Source organism: Aquarana catesbeiana, linkage group LG11 (genome assembly GCF_042186555.1).
Source record: "Aquarana catesbeiana isolate 2022-GZ linkage group LG11, ASM4218655v1, whole genome shotgun sequence".
NCBI lineage: Eukaryota > Metazoa > Chordata > Amphibia > Anura > Ranidae > Aquarana > Aquarana catesbeiana.
In genome coordinates, this window is record NC_133334.1 from 9676988 (window position 1) to 9694408 (window position 17421).

At 42.1% G+C, this 17421-nt stretch overlaps 1 protein-coding gene across 1 annotated transcript in view; it reads left to right on the forward strand.

The window, feature by feature from the left end:
* Window positions 1–16989, forward strand: part of LOC141112904 (vomeronasal type-2 receptor 26-like) — a 40127-nt gene extending 23138 nt beyond the window's left edge. The window contains exons 5-6 of the mRNA XM_073606008.1: window positions 14279–14402; window positions 16085–16989. Of these exons, the coding sequence (XP_073462109.1) occupies window positions 14279–14402; window positions 16085–16989 (1029 nt within the window). The remainder of the gene's footprint in view (window positions 1–14278; window positions 14403–16084) is intronic.
* The last annotated feature ends 432 nt before the right edge of the window (window positions 16990–17421 follow it).

Here is a 17421-nt window from a genome sequence, read left to right on the forward strand (position 1 = left end):
CAGGGAATGAGAATACAATTGTCCCTCAGAATTTTACCTGCCCCTTGGGTCCCCTCAATGAGTAATACATAACAGTCAGCATTCCTCCTAATCCCCTTACCATCCTTGGTGGAACATAGGAGGTATTTGTATATGATTTTATATTTGTGGTGTTTTTCATTATTTGTTTGAATTGTGACTTTCCCACCCACCCCTCCCCATCCTCCCCCCCCCTCCCACCCCACTCCACCCCCCCTCCCACCCCTCTCCCTCCTGTCTCCCCCACCCCCTCTCCCACCCACCTCCTTCCTTCCCTCCCTGCCCAGCTGGGCCTACCCTAGGGGCTATGTTCCGGACCTCCCACTTACACTCATTCCCCATACTACACTGGCATACCTTGCCAGTGCCAAACATTTACGATACCTCTTTGACCCGAGGGTCCCTATCCCACCCCCTCCCCCCCTCCCTGACCATTTTAGTGCTATTCAAGTGTTCTAATTTATTATACTTGTAAACAAAATCGTTTATCGTAGCAGCTCAGTGTATTCTAAAAAGTGAATATCCCACTAGTGCTAATTTATAATCCTGTTCCTTCAACCTTATTAGTGCTATTCATATGTTTTTAATTTTTTGTGTTCGTATAAGAAATAATCTGTCGTGTCAATCCAGTGAATTAAGTAAGTGTATACTAACCTTTACTACTTTATGATCTATCCCTGTACCTCTTTCTCAACTCTACCTGCAACACATCATTTACTTAATTCTTTAGCGTGTTACTCATTGTTTCACCCTCCCCTCTTCTCTCCCCCCTCCCTAGTACCACAGAAGGACGAGAGAGGAGAAAAAAAAAAAAAAAAAAAAAAAAAAAAAAAAAAAAGGGGGGGAGGGAAGAGAAAAAGGAGGGACCCAAGGAAACAAGAAAACAAAACAAAACAACCCCCCCTCCTTGATCTAATCAGTCTCTAGTCTCTCCTCTCCTTCCTTCCGTGTTATTCTCTCTGCATTCTCCAGCCAATCTTCCACTTTGCGGGGAGAGTCAAAGAAGAATGTTCCATTCCTGGTAGTTATTCTCATACGGGCGGGGTACAGTAGTGCATAATCCATCTTTTTTTGCTGAAGCACACGTTTAGTTGGCATGTATGCCGCCCTGAGCTTTTGCAGGTCTGGGGAGAAGTCTTGATATAGTGAAATTCGCGCTCCCCTATACAGGATTTCTCTCATTTCTCTCGCTTTCCGAAGCAAAGACACCTTATCTCTAAAGTTGAACATTTTCATAATTATAGGTCTTGGGTACTCCTTGCCCTGCCGAGATTTATTGGGGATTCGATGGGCGCGTTCAATGCCAAAGAAAAGAGAAAAAGATGTGGCCCCAAATGTCTCCTTGATCCATCCCTCCAAAAATTCAATAGGATCAGGTCCCTCGCTCCGTTCAGGCATGCCTATTACTCTTATGTTGTTTCTTCGATTTCTATTTTCTAGTTCATCTATTTTGGCGGATTGATTTTCTATGCGTTTCTTCATATCAGTCATATCTTGTCTAAGCGGAGATAGAATATCTTCCACCAGGCTTAATCTTTCCTCTAGGACTGTTGTTCTTCCCTCCGTTTCTTTCAATCTGCCTCCCAACGCAATCAGATCTTCTCTTATGCTTTTTAGCTGAACATCCAAACCAGAAATTGATTCCTTACATGCAGTAATCGCATACAGGAGGTCCCTCATTGATGGCTCTTCCGCTCCTCCACTTTGGCTACTCTCCATCCCGGGCTCAGTTGTGTTGGGTAGCCTTTTAGGGTCTGTGTCACCGCTTATAGGGGCAAGTTTTCCTGCTTCGTGACTTTTTGAGGGCGGAACTGCGAGTGGGCTTGTTGCGGCCGATATTGGCCCGCTGCTTTGACTTTGACTTTTCCTACTCGCTTGGGTACTCGCTTGAGTTAGCTGTTGGGATTTTACTGGTGATAGGGATGTCCTGGAAAAACGCTCTAATTTTGTTGCTGCCGCTACTGCAGCTGCTGCTGCGACTTTCGCTTGGTTTGTCTGGTTTCTGGCCGAGCGTGTAACCTGGCCTCCTGCTTGATGCGGCTGATTTTGTAACTGATGCTGGTTTGATTTTTCCTCTGCTGTCCGCTTCCCAGCCATGCTATTATGCCATGGGGGAGGGAGAGAGAAAAAAGAAAAAACAAAAAAAAAAGAGGGGGGGGGTAGGAGAAAAAAAAAAAAGGGAAATTCTTTTCCTTTTAGCAAATTGAGATATGAAATTGTTGCAGTCCCGGACTACTAGTTTTGCATGGAGAAAAAAGAAAAGAGGTATCACCAAGATAGCTCTCCGTATAACTCTGCCAGCGTCAGATCAATAACTCTTGGGACAGTGAACAAGTACTTAAGCAACGCCGTTACACTTACAGCTGTTGATTATAATAAGCAGCTTACATCACACAGTTCCACTGGTTCTATTATTGCTTTAAAAAACAAAAAGGTGAAACCTCATACGCCAGTATCCCGTCCGTCTCCCACTTCGGACTGGGGTTACTATTTTCCTCTGTCTATTTCAGATGTTACTTCAATAGGATAAATAAACTCAGAAAGTAATAAGGCAGCATGTTTCTATTTAACCCAGGTTTCACATTACAGACTCAATTAGGTTTCTTCAAGAACCAATCAATCCAAGGCCAACTCACAGTCCAACTCTTTGGCCAGGGACCAGGGAAAAAAGTCATCCGCCACAAACATAGTATATATAATAAAAAAAAATAGGAAAGTTTTCACCTATGTCTGGGGTCTTCTTAGCAACTCTCCAGATTCACAGTGTTGCGATATTGATTCTGATGGTTTACTTCGTTCACTGCCCCGCTGCTGCTGCTGTGTTCGGCCAAATTTGATTGCTGCTGATAACCCGGAGGGGGGGCCTCTCACACCACCCCTATGGCTCCGTCTTCCTGGCTCACCACCACCACACTCACTGACGCCGCCACTGCTGGTGCTGCTATGGCCGCCACCGGAGCATCCCCTCACCCGGCCGTTAGCACGCCACAGGGGTCTCTCACACCCCACCTCAGCTCCATCCACCGCGTCTGCGCCGGGGGACCGATCTGCTCAGTAGTGCTATAGTTAGCCGGACAACGCTGCTTACACTGCCGCTTGTGCTGCTGAACACACCGGTAGTCTCCTCAGCCCGTAGCTTAGCTGGTCAGAGCGGAGGGAGAGGAGATCTCACACACCCTCTCACTCCCACATCCGGTCACGCCCCTGCTACAGCTAATTATTTCCATAGTCCAGGTAGCAGGCAGAGGTGTGGTCAGTTTATGCTGCAGGCAGGTGGATGGCGGCAGTAAGTCAGCAGCAGGCTGAGGGCCGCAATCAGGTAAGACCTGTGCACAGGGGTAGATGCTTCGACCCACCTAAATCTCTATGAAGCCTCCGGACTCCAGACCTTAATCCGGAAATTACGAAACCCGGAGACAACAAAAAAAATTGTTTTCTCCATCCGGAAAAACATTTCTGGAGCCCTTCACATGTGAGACCCCTGTGTCCTACAGTAGCAGGGCAACAGATCAGTCCAAGCAGGAGGCAAAAGCATAGTCCATAAAACAGGCCAGGGTCAGATAATGTGGAAGCAGTCCAAATGGTAGGCAGAAGCGTAGTTGGTAAAACAGGCCAGGGTCAGTTCACATGTAAGCAGTCCAAACGGTTGGCAGAGGCATAGTCAAAAAACAGGCCAGGGTCAGTTCACATAGAAGACAGTGGCATGATTATTTGAGGAAGCATGAGAAATGGTAAGCACAGATGATGAAAATGGGGAGATGGTTAAGAATATGGGCTAATATTTTAGGGATGTGTGATATAGTCTGAAGCATTCACCAATGCAAAGGCTGGGTTCAAGGGGACACTGGGGACAATGGTAGCTGGTATCTCTTCGAAATCCTTTACTGCTGCATACTCAACTTTTTTTGGCGTCCTCGGCCTGCTTCAGATGGTGGAACGTGGCCTGGGAAGTGGCATTCATGAAGTCGGCTAACAGCATCAGAGCGAAGGTTTTCTGGGGGGGTCTTTGATGGTAGATGAGGGACGTGACAACTTCTTCAATGAATTTTAGAAAGTGGGCAGGGCTTTCGGTGGATTTGGTGTAAATTATGTAGGCATTATAAATGGCCAAATTAATTAAATAGAGTGCTACTTTCTTGTACCAGAAACGGGACCTACTTATTGATAATAGGGCTGAAGCATTTGGTCGTTGAAATCCACCCCCATGTACAGATTGTAATCTTGTACACATTTTGTCTTTACAATGGGACCTCATCTTCTCTGAACTTCAACTGTAGTGTCGTCGTCATGGATGGTGGACATCATGTACACATTCCTGGTATCCTTCCACCTCAAGGTCAGCACTTTGTTGCATCTCAAAGTTGCTCTTTCTCCCCTTTGCAATTTCCTATTTACTATGGCTTGTGGGAAGCCTTTCCTATTCTTTCTGGAGGTTCCACAGGCCAGGGTTTGTGCGAGGTATAGGTGTTTGAAAAGAGGCAGGCTTGTGTAGAAGTTATCCAGGTATATGTGGTAACCTTTCTTCAGCAGTGGGTATGCCAGGTCCTATACAATTTTACCAGTTGTGCCCATGTAGGCCGGGCACTCAGGGGGCTGGAGCTGGGAATCTCTTTCTTCGTATATGCGGAACGCATACAGATATCCCGTGACTCTCTCACAAAGCTTATAAAATTTCACTCCGTATTTGGCCCTTTTGCTAGGAATGTATTATTTTATTCCTAGCCGGCCTGAAAAGGGTACCAGGGACTCATCTACACATATATGCTTATCGGGGACATAGAGTTCTGCAAATCGTTAGGAAAAGAAATTAACGAGTGGGCGAATTTTATATAATTTATCGTAATTTGGATGATTGCGGGGAGGGCACTGGGTGTTGTCACTGAAATGAAGAAAGCCCATTATCATCTTGTATCGGGACCTGGACATTACAGAAGAATAAATGGGCATGTGGTGAATGGGGTGGGTGGACCAATAGGCACGTCCTTCATTTTTTTGTAAGCCCCATGTTTATGGTGAGGCTCATAAACATTTTGAACTCCTCCAGTGTCAAATCCTTGCACTCGAATTGACAGGCGTATGAAGATTGGGGGTTGTTGGCAATATGCTGCTGGGCATATAAATTGGTCTGGTCCACGATGAGTTGCAGCAAAGTGTTGGGCAAAAATAAATTAAAACAATCAATTTCAGAAAAATTTTGGGTATTGGCCTGCACACCTGGCTGTATGGTGAAAGGTGGAATTCTTGCTGATCCTGAGTCGAAAGGCAGCCCTGTTGGATTGGCAAGACAATCTGGGAGATATGTAGCGGCCCTGGCTCTTGGGGGACGTGGCACTCCAGTGCTGGTAGTTGGAGTTCCTGTGCTGGCATTTGGGCGTGATGCTGCAGAAGTGTTGGTACTGGGCATTTCTTGTGGCCTTTTGCTGGCAGCATCTCTGGTACTGGGCCTTTGGTTTTGGGGTCTATCGCTGGTAGCAGCGCTGGTACTGGGCCTGGGAATTTGATCCTGGGGTATATTGCTGGTGGCTGCCTGATTTCCAGAGCACCGTGCTCTTTTAGGAGGGATCCATTCTTCCTCTGATTCGTCTGCCGATCCACTACTATCGGTCAGTTCAAATGCTGAATTTGATTCACAATCGGAGTTGGCATTTGAATCTGATGAGAACACGCCGCTGCTCTAATCAGTCATGGAGAGGATCTGGAATGCCTCCTCACTTGTATAGAATCTTTTGGACAATTTTTCTGATGGGCTGTGTGACAGGTGACAAACTACGGTTACTGATGGGTGACAGGTGATGGGTGACAGCTGACGATCACTGATGGGCGACAGGTGATCGGTGACAGGTGACGGTCACTGATGGGTGACAGGTGACGTGTGACGGTCACTGGTGGGTAGCAGGTGACGTGTGACGGTCACTGGTGGGTGACAGGTGACAGGTAACGGTTGACAGTCTCTGATGGCAGTCTCTGATGGTGACTGGTGCACTTTATGGGACTGATAGGTGACAGGTGAGGGTCACGGATGGGTCACTGATGACGGTCACTGATGGCGGTCACTGATGATGGTCACTGATGATGGTCACTGAAGGGTGACAGGTGCACCACTGACGGCAGTCTCTGACAGTGACAGATGCACTTTGTGGGCACTGATGGGTGACAGGTGCACTTTGTGGGCACTGATGGGTGACAGGTGCACTTTGTGGGCACTGATAGGTGACTGGTGCACTTTGTTGGCACTGATGAGTGACAGGTGCACTTTTATAAGCACTGTGTGGGGACTGTTGGGTGACAACTGTAATGGGGGGGGCGATGTGACAGGTTCTCTTTGTGGTGTTGGTGCAGTACACTACAAAACACACATAGATCGGTCACTCACTGCTCCTGGTTCTTCTCTCCTCACACTGGAAAAGGTGTGTGAGGAGAGAAGAGCCGGTAACAGCTAGTAACTGGTCTATGTTTACATTTAGTGATCGGCTGTGAATGGATCACAGCCGATCATGTGGTAAACAGCCGCCATCCATTGGCTGTTTACCCTTGTTGGTGACGAGCAGTGTTCCTGGGAACACGCCGCCACCGACGTGACTGCGCTACACGCTCCCGATCGTGTGCATGCACGGTCTAAAGCGGGGAATACCCCTTTGTGATCGGCCGTGACGTAATCACGGCCGATCACATGGTGAACAGCCATGCCCAATGGCTGTTCACCCCTGTCGGTGACGGGCTGTGTCCCGGGGACACGGCGACACTGACAGAGCAGGTCTGCATGCCCGCGATTGTGCGCATGCCCTGTGTCAATCAGCCGCCCAGAACAAAAGCCACACCGCTCCCATCATATGACGGTGGGTGGGCGGTAACAGGTTAACAGACAATTGCTCGGTCATGCGACGCTGTACCGAAACAAAATTTTTTCCCACAAATAGAGCTTTCTTTTGGTGGTATTTGGTATATAACGTCTGTGGTTTTTATTTTTGCGCTATAAACTACGGTGATGACGGTGATAAGCGATTTTTATTGGGAATGCGATATTGCGGCAGAAAGGTCTGACACTTTTGACACATTTTTGAGACCAGTGACAATTATACAGCGATCAGTGCTATAACAATGCACTGATTACTGTATAAATGTCACCCGCAGGGAAGGGGTTAACACTAGGGGGCGATCAAGGGGTTAACTATGATCCCTAGGTGTGTTCTAACTGTGGGGTGATGGGACTGCCTAGGAGGAGAGAGAGATCAGTTTCATACTTAGTATGAACACACGATCTGTCTCCTCTCCCCTGAGAGAAACAGGATCTGTGTGTTTACACACACAGATCTCGGTTGTCGCTCTATCAGGAGCAATCGCCAAGCGGGTGCCAAGCGGTCATTGCGCTCGTCGGACACTCACATCAGCTCCAGCAACGAGATGCGGCCGCAGCGCACATGCCATCAGTGGAACGTGCGCGCCCCTAATGGTCAAGCATCGAACCGACATAAGGTAACGTTGGTTCGGCCAGGGGAGCCAACATGCCGGAGTACAACTCCGGCGGCTGGTCGGGATGGGGTTAACTCATTTCTGATAAGAATATGCATATAATTATTTTTCTACATGGGGATTATGGGTGGAATATTACAGGTAAACATACCTAGGAACACATTTAACCTATTTCTGATATGGTAATAATATGCATATCATTATTTTTCTACATCGGGAATATGGGTGGAATATCATACTTAAACATACGTAGGAACATATTTAACCTATTTCTGATAAGAATATGCATATAATTATTTTTCTACATTGGGATTATGGGTGGAATATTACAGTTAAATATACATAGGAACATATTGAACCTATTTCTCATAAGAAAATGCATATAACTTTTTTTCTACATGGGGATTATGGGTGGAAAAATACCGTTAAACATACATAGGAACATATTTAACCCATTTCTGATAAAAATATGCATATAATTATTTTTCTACATGGGGATTATGGGAGGAATATATTTAATCTATTTATGATAAGAATAAGCATATCATTGATTTTCTACATGGGAATTATGGGTGTAATATTACAGTTAAACATACATAAGAACATATTTAACCCATTTCTGATAAGACTATGCAGATAATTATTTTTCTACATGGGGATTATGGGTGGAATATTACAGTTAAACATACATAGGAACATATTTAACCCATTTCTGATAAGACTATGCAGATAATTATTTTTCTACATGGGGATTATGGGTGGAATATTAGAGTTAAATATACATAGGAACATATTTAACCCATTTCTGATAAGAATATGCATATAATAATTTTCTACATGGGGATTATGTGTGAAATATTACAGTTATACATACATAGGAACATATTTAACCCATTTCTGATAGGAATATGCATAAAATGATTTTTCTATGTGGGGATTATGGGTGGAATATTACAGTTAAACATACATAGGAACATATTTAACCCATTTCTGATAAGACTATGCAGATAATTATTTTTCTACATGAGAATTAAGGATGGAATATTGTAGTTCCACGGTTATTTTGAGGGGACAGCAAATTTACACCTCTTAAAATGTGAGAGGTGTAAATTAACCCATTTCGGGAATGACGCAGCAACGTATGGGTACATTGTTTTGCGCACCTGTGCCACTTTGCCGATGTATATCGGCATGAGCCATTCAGCGAATGGTTAACAAGGACCTGTATTATGTAAGAGGCCTGTGATCTTTCCCTATCACTGGCTTATCCCGCTTTGTCAGGTCTCTGTAAAGGTAGCCATCTTGGTAATGGAGTAGCATTTTGCTTCGTAATGTCAGAGTTACCCACTTGATGAATGTTGGGAAATGTTTAGAAAGAAGTAGTAGATGCGGAGGAAGCAAAGATCCACAGAATAGACAAAAAAGAAGCAGGGGGATCCCTGCACTGCAGGCCCTCATGTACAGCTTTCTTTCCAGCAAGAAGAACAGTGATCAGCACAGTAGTGACATCATCAAATCTCACTTCAAATCATCTAGTGAGACCATCAGTCAGAGGCAGCAGCACCTTAGATGATATTACACTGCAGATATACAGTTCTGAAGAGAGAAAAACAGGAAACAAAAGGCTCATTTTCAGGGTGTTATGAAGGTGCAATTAAAATTTCTAGATGCATTTTAATCTCTTCAGCCCCGGAAAGATTTACCCCCTTCCTGACGGGGCGATTTTTTGCGATATGATACTGCGTCGCTTTAACTGACAATTGCGCGGTCATGCGACACTGTACCTAAACAAAATTTACGTCCTTTTTTCCCCACAAATAGAACTTACTTGTAGTGGTATTTGATCACCTCTGCGGTTTTTAATTTTTGCGCTATAAACAAAAAAGAGCAACAATTTTGAAAAAAAATCAATATTTTTTACTTTTTTCTATAATAAATATCCCCCAATTTAAAAAAAAAATCACATTTTTTCCTCAGTTTAGGCCGATATGTAATCTTCTAATTATTTTTGGTAAAAAAAAAACAATCGCAATAAGCGTATATTGATTGGTTTACGCAAAAGTTATAGCGTCTACAAAATAGGGGATAGATTTATGGCATTTTTATACATTTTTTTTTACTAATAATGGCGGTGATCTGCAATTTTTATTGGGACTGCGACATTGCGGCACACAGATCGGACACTTTTGACACTTTTTTGGAACCACTGACATTTATACAGCGATCAGAGCTATAAATAGCCACTAATTACTGTATAAATGTCACTGGCAGGGAAGAGGTTAACACTAGGGGGCGATCAAGGGGTTAAATGTGTCCCCTCTGTGTGTTCTAACTGTGGGGGGATGGGACTGCCTGGGGAGGAGACTGATCGGTGTTCCTATATACTAGGAACACACAATCTGTTTCCTCTCCCCTGTCAGAATGTGGATTTGTGTGTTTACACACACAGATCCTCGTTTTGGCTTTGTCAGGGGCGATCGCGTGTGCCCAGCGGACATCGCGGCCTCTGGGCACGCGCATCGGCCCCCTTACTACCGCGGCGGGCGCGCCCCCTATACCCCTTAAAGTGCCCACCACACAGCTACGGCGATTCAGCAGGGGAGTCATTTTTTTATATAAGCGAAAAAAGAGCAAAAAAACAAAACAAAACAAAAAAACAATATTTTCTACATTCTGTTTTTTTTAAATCCAACAAAATCACATTTCATCATAATTTTAGGTCAGAATGTATTCTGCTACATGTATTTGGTAAAAAAAATCCTGATAAGTGCATGATGATTGCTTTGTTTAAAGCTATAGTGCCTACAAACTAGGCTACGTATCATTTAAAATTGATCAATCCTGATATACTGTTGGCCTATCTCATTTCTTGAGGCCCAAAAATGTCAGGACAGTACAAATACCCCCCAAATGACCCTGTTTGGAAAGAAGGCAGTCTAAAGTATTTAGTAAGAGACATGGCAAGTTTTTTGAAGTTGCAATTTTTTCCCACAATTGTTTGGAAAATGAAGAAATTTTTCCACAAAATTGGCATGTTACCAAGTTATTTCTCACACATGGCATTCCAAAAATTCAAAAGAATGAAAATCCAAAATAAACGAAAATGTAAAAATTCCAAAACCCAAAAATCTAATAATAACTAACTAACTAACTAATAATAATTATTATTACTAACTATTAAATTATAGGTACTGCAATTTCCTTTAAAATTTGGCTGTTAGTGAACGTAACAAATTTATCCGAAGTTACGAATTATCCGAAATAATGAATGCCGCATCTAAACAAATGGAACGCAAAAAATTATTAATATAAAATAAGAATAATACAAACTTTTTTATTATTATTATTTATTTTTTATTAATTAATTATGTTCCATTTGTTTAGATGCGGCATTTGTTATTTCGGATAATTCGTAACTTTGGATAAATTCGTATTCGTTACGTTCCCTAACAGCCAAATTTTAAAGGAAATTCCAATACCTATAATTTAATAGTCAGTTGTTATGGGTTAGTTATTAATTTTCAAATTTTCAAATTTCAAATTTTTGAATTTCGATCATAACAAATGACCCGAAAAACGGAACCCCCCCCCCCCCAAAAAAAAAACAAATTAAACAAAAACCAGAATGAATTACCGTAATTTTTCAGCAGTGCACATGTCTACTGCTTGCAGTCCCATAAATTAAGAAGCAATGTGCTGCAGACGTTAACATTAAAAAGATTAAAGTGTAACTCAACAGGGTGGAAATGTGTTTTTACAGTTATGCTGAACAGAAGTTGGGCCTTTACTATGCAGCCTTAAATATCTAAAATCAATTTTTTTTTATTATTTACATAAAATATATATATATATATATATATATATATATATATATATATATATATATATATATATATATATACAATTAATTTGGGCACAGTGTGGCATGGCTATGTTAATTTTTAGTTAAGCTATCCTGAAAAGATGACATGGTATAAAGGGGTATATACAGGCTTGTACTAAAGTTGTTAAAGAAAAAGGGATTATATTGTTATTTAACCACTTAAGGACCGAGCCTCGTTTTGAGATTTGGTGTTTACAAGTTAAAATAATTTTTTTTTGCTAGAAAATTACTTAGAACCCCCAAACATTATATATATATTTTTCTAACACCCTAGAAAATAAAATGGCGGTTGTTGCAATACTTTCTATCACACCACTTTTGCGCAGCGGTCTTTCAAGCGCACTTTTTTTGGAAAAAATACACTTTTTTAAATTAAAATATAAAAATAAAAAATAAAATAGCCCAATTTTTTTATATTGCGAAAGATAATGTTATGCCGAGTAAATTGATACCCAACATGTCACGCTTCAAAATTGTGCCCACTCGTGGAATGGTGACAAACTTTTACCCTTAAAAATCTCCATAGGCGGTGTTTAAACATTTTTACAGGTTGCATGTTTTGAGTTACAGAGGAGGTCTAGGGTGAGAATTATTGCTCTTGCTCTAACGATCACAGTGATACCTCACATGTGTAGTTTGAACACTGTATTCATATGTGGGCGTTGCTCATGTATGCGTTGACTTCTGCGGGATGGGGCGCGTTAAAAAAAAAAAATTCTTATTTATTTTACTTTTTATTTTTAAACTTTAAAAAAAAAATGTGTCACTTTTATTCCTATTGCAAGAAATGTAAACATCCCTTTGTAATAGAAAAAAAGCATGACAGGACCTCTAAATGTGAGATCTGGGGTCAAAAAGACCTCAGATCTCATATTTACACTAACATGCAATAAAAAAAATGTTGTTTGAAAAAAAAAAAAGTTCCTTTAGGAGCTATGGGTATAAGTGATGTTTTGACGTTGCTTCTGCCCTGCAATGGTATGGAGCCGAGCGGGGGCCATCTTCTCCTCAGTCAGCTCCATACCACAGACCAAGAAGGATCCGATCGCCTCCGCCGCTACCAATGGCACTGGTAAGTGGCGGAGGGCACCGGAGCATGGGAGGGGGGTCTCTCCCGCCACCGATAAAAGTGATTTTGTGGCAAATCCGCTGCAGAGACCACTTTTATCTGAAAGCCGACCGCCCGCCTCAGAAGAGGTAGCTAGCTGCTGCCATAACAATGATATTCCTCTTCAATCAGCCGACGTTTAACGACGGCAGGCGGTCGGCAAGTGGATAAACCATTTCCGGACTATCAACCTTCGTTATACATCGCTACTTTGACATTAAATACCGTTGTTATACCGTTGTTATAGCAGCAGATAGCTGCCATAACCCCGGTGGGTGGTCCGCTCTAAGATAAAAGTGGTCTCTGCGGCAGATTCACCAGGAAATCACTTTTATGGGCGGCGGGAAAGGTGCCCCCCTCCCGCCGCATCCCGGGGATCCCCGCAGCTTTCCGGAGCCATTGGAAGAAACGGAGACATACCAATCCTTTTACCTGATGGACAGGAAGTCGAGTGAGGGCATGATGGCCCCCACTCGACTCTATATCCTTGGAGGACCGGAGTGGCATGAAAAATCACTTCCACCCAACGGCCTTAAAGGGACAATTTTTTTTAATTGAAAAAAAAAAATCTTTTTTTTTATTGCTTTTAAGTGTAATATCTGAGGTTATATTACAAGGGATGTTTACATTCCTTGTAAAAGGAATTAAAGTGATCCAAAATAATTTTTTTAAAGGGAAAGAGTAAAAATAAAAAAACGGAAAAATAAAAATGAAAATAAATTAGAAAAAAGTGCCCCTGTCTCTCCGTGCTCACACGCAGAAGCAAACGCATACATAAGTCACACTCACATATGTAAACGGTGTTCAAACCACATGTGACGGGAGTCACTTTGGGTGTGGTTGTATCCCATGGTTCTGTTGTGTCTGTCTGCCTTGGGAGAAAAGTATATTATGGGATGTATGTCTATGTGGAGGGGGGGGAATTCCTCCAGCAGCCCCTCCTAAGACTGTTTACTGATGAGAAGTTTGAATACACCTGACCTGTGTGTCTATTGTTATTGGAAAGTTTATCCCACCCTGAATCCAAGGGAGGGGGGGAGTGTGGCTGAGTTGTATATCTGTTGTTACATGTGTTTGAATAAAGAGTCTGATGTTTTTCACCCTACACTGAGTTACGGCTGGTGACTGGGTGGGCTAAAGGGTCTTGGATAGTGCTGGTTTTGGACAAAGGAAGCATTTACGGCGGACATAGTCCTGTTAAAGACAGGGTTTCGTCACACCACACATCTGAAGTATTACCCCAATCGTTACAGCGAGTGCAATAATTCTAGCCCTAGACCTCCTCTGTATGTCAAAACTGGTAACCTGTAGAAATTTTTAAACGTCGCCTATGGAGATTTTTAAGTGCCAAAGTTTGTCGCCATTCTGGGCGAAACTTTGAAGCTTGACATGTTGGGTATCAATTTACTCGGCGTAACATTATCTTTCACAATATAGAAAAAAATTGGGCTAACTTTACTGTTGTCTTATTTTTTTTTATTAAAAAATGTGTATTTTTTACAAAACAATTGCGATTGTAAGACCACTGCCCAAATACGGTGTGACAAGTATTGCAAGGATCTCCATTTTATTCTTTAGGGTGTCTGAAAAAAATAATATATATATATATATATATATATATATATATATATATATATATATATATATATATATATATAATGTTTGGGGGTTCTAGGTAATTTTTTTAGCAAAAAAAAAATTTAACTTGTCAACAACAAGTGTGAAAAATAGGCTTGGTCCTTAAGTGGTTAAAAGTATTTCCTGAAAGTTGAAAGTAACAAAAAATTTTCTTTGTCTAGATCCCGAGATCGCAGTGTTCTGAGGACTGTTTACCAGGAAACAGAGAAGTGCCGAGCTCAGATGTACATGAATGCTGTCATGGTTGTGTCCCATGCTCAGAAGGAGAGATGTCCAATGAAACAGGTGGATTTTACTACTATTTTCTAAGACTTCTGTTGGTGGTAAAAGCAATGCAAGGAAACCCATAGCACCCCTCACATTTTTGTAAATATTTTATTCTATCTTTTTATGTGACAACACTGAAGAAATGACACTTGTCTACAATGTAAAGTAGTGAGTGTACAGCTTGTATAACAGTGTAAATTTGCTGTCCCCTCAAAATAACTCAACACACAGCCATTAGAGTCTAAACTGCTGGCAACAAAAGTGAGTACACCCCTAAGTGAAAATGTCCAAATTGGGCCCAATTAGCCATTTTCCCTCCCCAGTGTCCTGTGACTCGTTAGTGTTACAAGGTCCCAGGTGTGAATGGGGAGCAGGTGTGTTAAATTTGGTGTTATCGCTCTCACTCTCTCATACTGGTCACTGGAAGTTCAAAATGGCACCTCATGGCAAAGAAATCTCTGTAGATCTGAAAAAAAAGACTTGTTGGCCTAGGTTATAAGAAGATTGCAAAGACCCTGAAACTGAGCTTCAGCATGGTGGCCAAGACCATACAGTTGTTTAACAGGACAGGTTCCACTCAGAACAGGACTTGCCATGGTCCACCAAAGAAGTTGAGTGCACATGCTCAGCATCATATCCAGAGGTTGTCTTTGGGAAATAGACGTATGAGTGCTGCCAGCATTGCTGCAGAGGTTGAAGGGGTGGGGGATCAGCCAGTCAGTGCTCAGACCATACGCCGCACACTGCATCAAATTGGTCTGCATGGCTGTCGTCCCAGAAGGAAGCCTCTTCTAAAGATGCTGCACAAGAGAGCCAACAAACAGTTTGCTGAAGACAAGCAGACTAAGGAGAGTACACCTCTCAAAATGTGAGAGATGTACTCACTTTTATGAGATTCAGTACAGTACACAAAAACAGAGGCTAGGTACACAGCTAGCCCCATGATTGTCCTAGATATTTAACCCCTTCCCAGCCAGTGTCATTAGTACAGTGACCGTGCATATTTTTAGCACTGATCACTGTTTTGGTGTTGCTGGTTCCTGCAAAGTGACAAAAATATCAGTGAGTGTCCGATTGTCCACCGCAATATCGCAGTCCAGATATAAGTAGTTGATCATTACTAGTATAAAAAAGAATAAAAATTCCTGAAATATATCCCATAGTGTGTAGATGTTATAACATTTGCGCAAACCAATCAATATACGCTTATTGGGAATTTTTTATTTATTTTTTTTTACCAAAAACATGTAGCAGAATACATATTGGCCTAAATGAAGAAATTTGATTTTTACATTTTTTTTAATTGGATGTTTTAAAGCAGAAAGTAAAAAAATATTGTTTCTTTTTTTTCAAAATTGACAGTATTTTTGGTTTATAGTGCAAAAAAAAAATAAAAATGCAGAGGTGATCAAATACCACCAAAAGAAAGCTCTATTTGTGGGAAACAAAGAACATAAATTTCATTTTGACACAGCGTTGCATGACTGCGCAACTGTCAGTTAAAATAAAACAGTGCCGTATTGCAAAAAAATGGCCTAGTCATGAAGGGGGTTAAATCTTCCAGAGGTCAAATGGTTAATATGTATATTACGTTGGCTTTTTCCATATGAAAACGTTGTGGAGTTTTTGTCTAAAATACTTTTTAATCTGTGTAAATTAAAAACTAAGTTCAAACACAATTCAACAATTTTTTTTTTTAGGAAGTGATAACTGCATGAAGTGTCTGGAGCACGAATGGCCAAATGAGAACAAAACTGAATGTGATCCCAAGCTTATGGAGTTTTTGTCTTATACTGATAATCTATCTTTATTTTTCATGGTTATCTCTTTATTCCTTTGCATTTTAACTTTTTTGACAATGACTGTATTTATTTCATATGGAGATACCCCCATTGTCAGAGCCAATAACAAGAGCCTCAGCTTTGTCCTCCTGGTCTCCATCATGTTGGGTTTCCTCTGTGTGTTCTTGTTCCTGGGTCGTCCCATGGATACAACCTGCTGGCTACGCCAAACATCTTTTGGATTTCTTTTTACCATAGCGGTCTCTTCTGTGTTGGGCAAGACTGTGATGGTTTGGCTTGCTTTCAAAGCCACCAAACCGGGCAGCGTGTGGAAAAAAGGGGTTGGAGAAAAGCTGCCCAATTCTGTTGTCTTCATCTGCTCATCATTGCAAGCTTTAATCTGCATTGCATGGTTGTCGATCTCTCCCCCGTTCCAGGAGTTGGACAAAAGATCATATCAAACAAAGATCATCGTTCAGTGTAATGAAGGGTCAGTTATCGGGTTCTACTCTGTCCTGGGTTATATGGGGATCCTGGCTGCCTTCAGTTTTATTACAGCGTTTTTAGCAAGGACATTACCGGACAGTTTTAATGAAGCCAAATACATCACCTTCAGCATGCTGGTGTTCTGCAGTGTCTGGATTGCCATGATCCCGGCCTATCTGAGCACCAAAGGGAAATATATGGTGGCTGTGGAGATTTTTGCCATCCTGACCTCAAATGCTGGACTTCTAGTTTGTATCTTTTTTCCAAAATGTTACAAAATTCTTTGTCAGCCCAACTTAAATTCAAGGAAGCATTTGCTTGACAACAGATGCAAATAAATTTTTAGGCTGGGTTCACACTATTACAAATCGGTTGCGGGCTTCCCTGCATCCAGTTCACTTGTCAAGAGAGCTGCTCCAGTGTGAATTGCATAGGAGTCCTATGTGTCTTCTGGTCCATTTCAGGTCCGAATTCAGCCAAAAAGCCGTGAACAGGGACGCATTGGACCCCTGCTGTGAGCCGCTCCATGCGGCAGTGTGAACTCAGCCTTACAGTGATATTAAAGAGTTGCATCTTCATATTAAACTTAATATGGGGCTTCCAGGAGAATGGAATGTCTGCTTTACCAATGATCCACCACCCCAATCACATTTTGGCTAAAACCACTTGCATTGGCAGCTGGGTTTTTTTTGGAGGGAGGGCAGACAACCACCCCCCACTGCCGGTTGGATCACCTGCTCCCCCGGGGGACTCTTATGGTCATCCAGCCC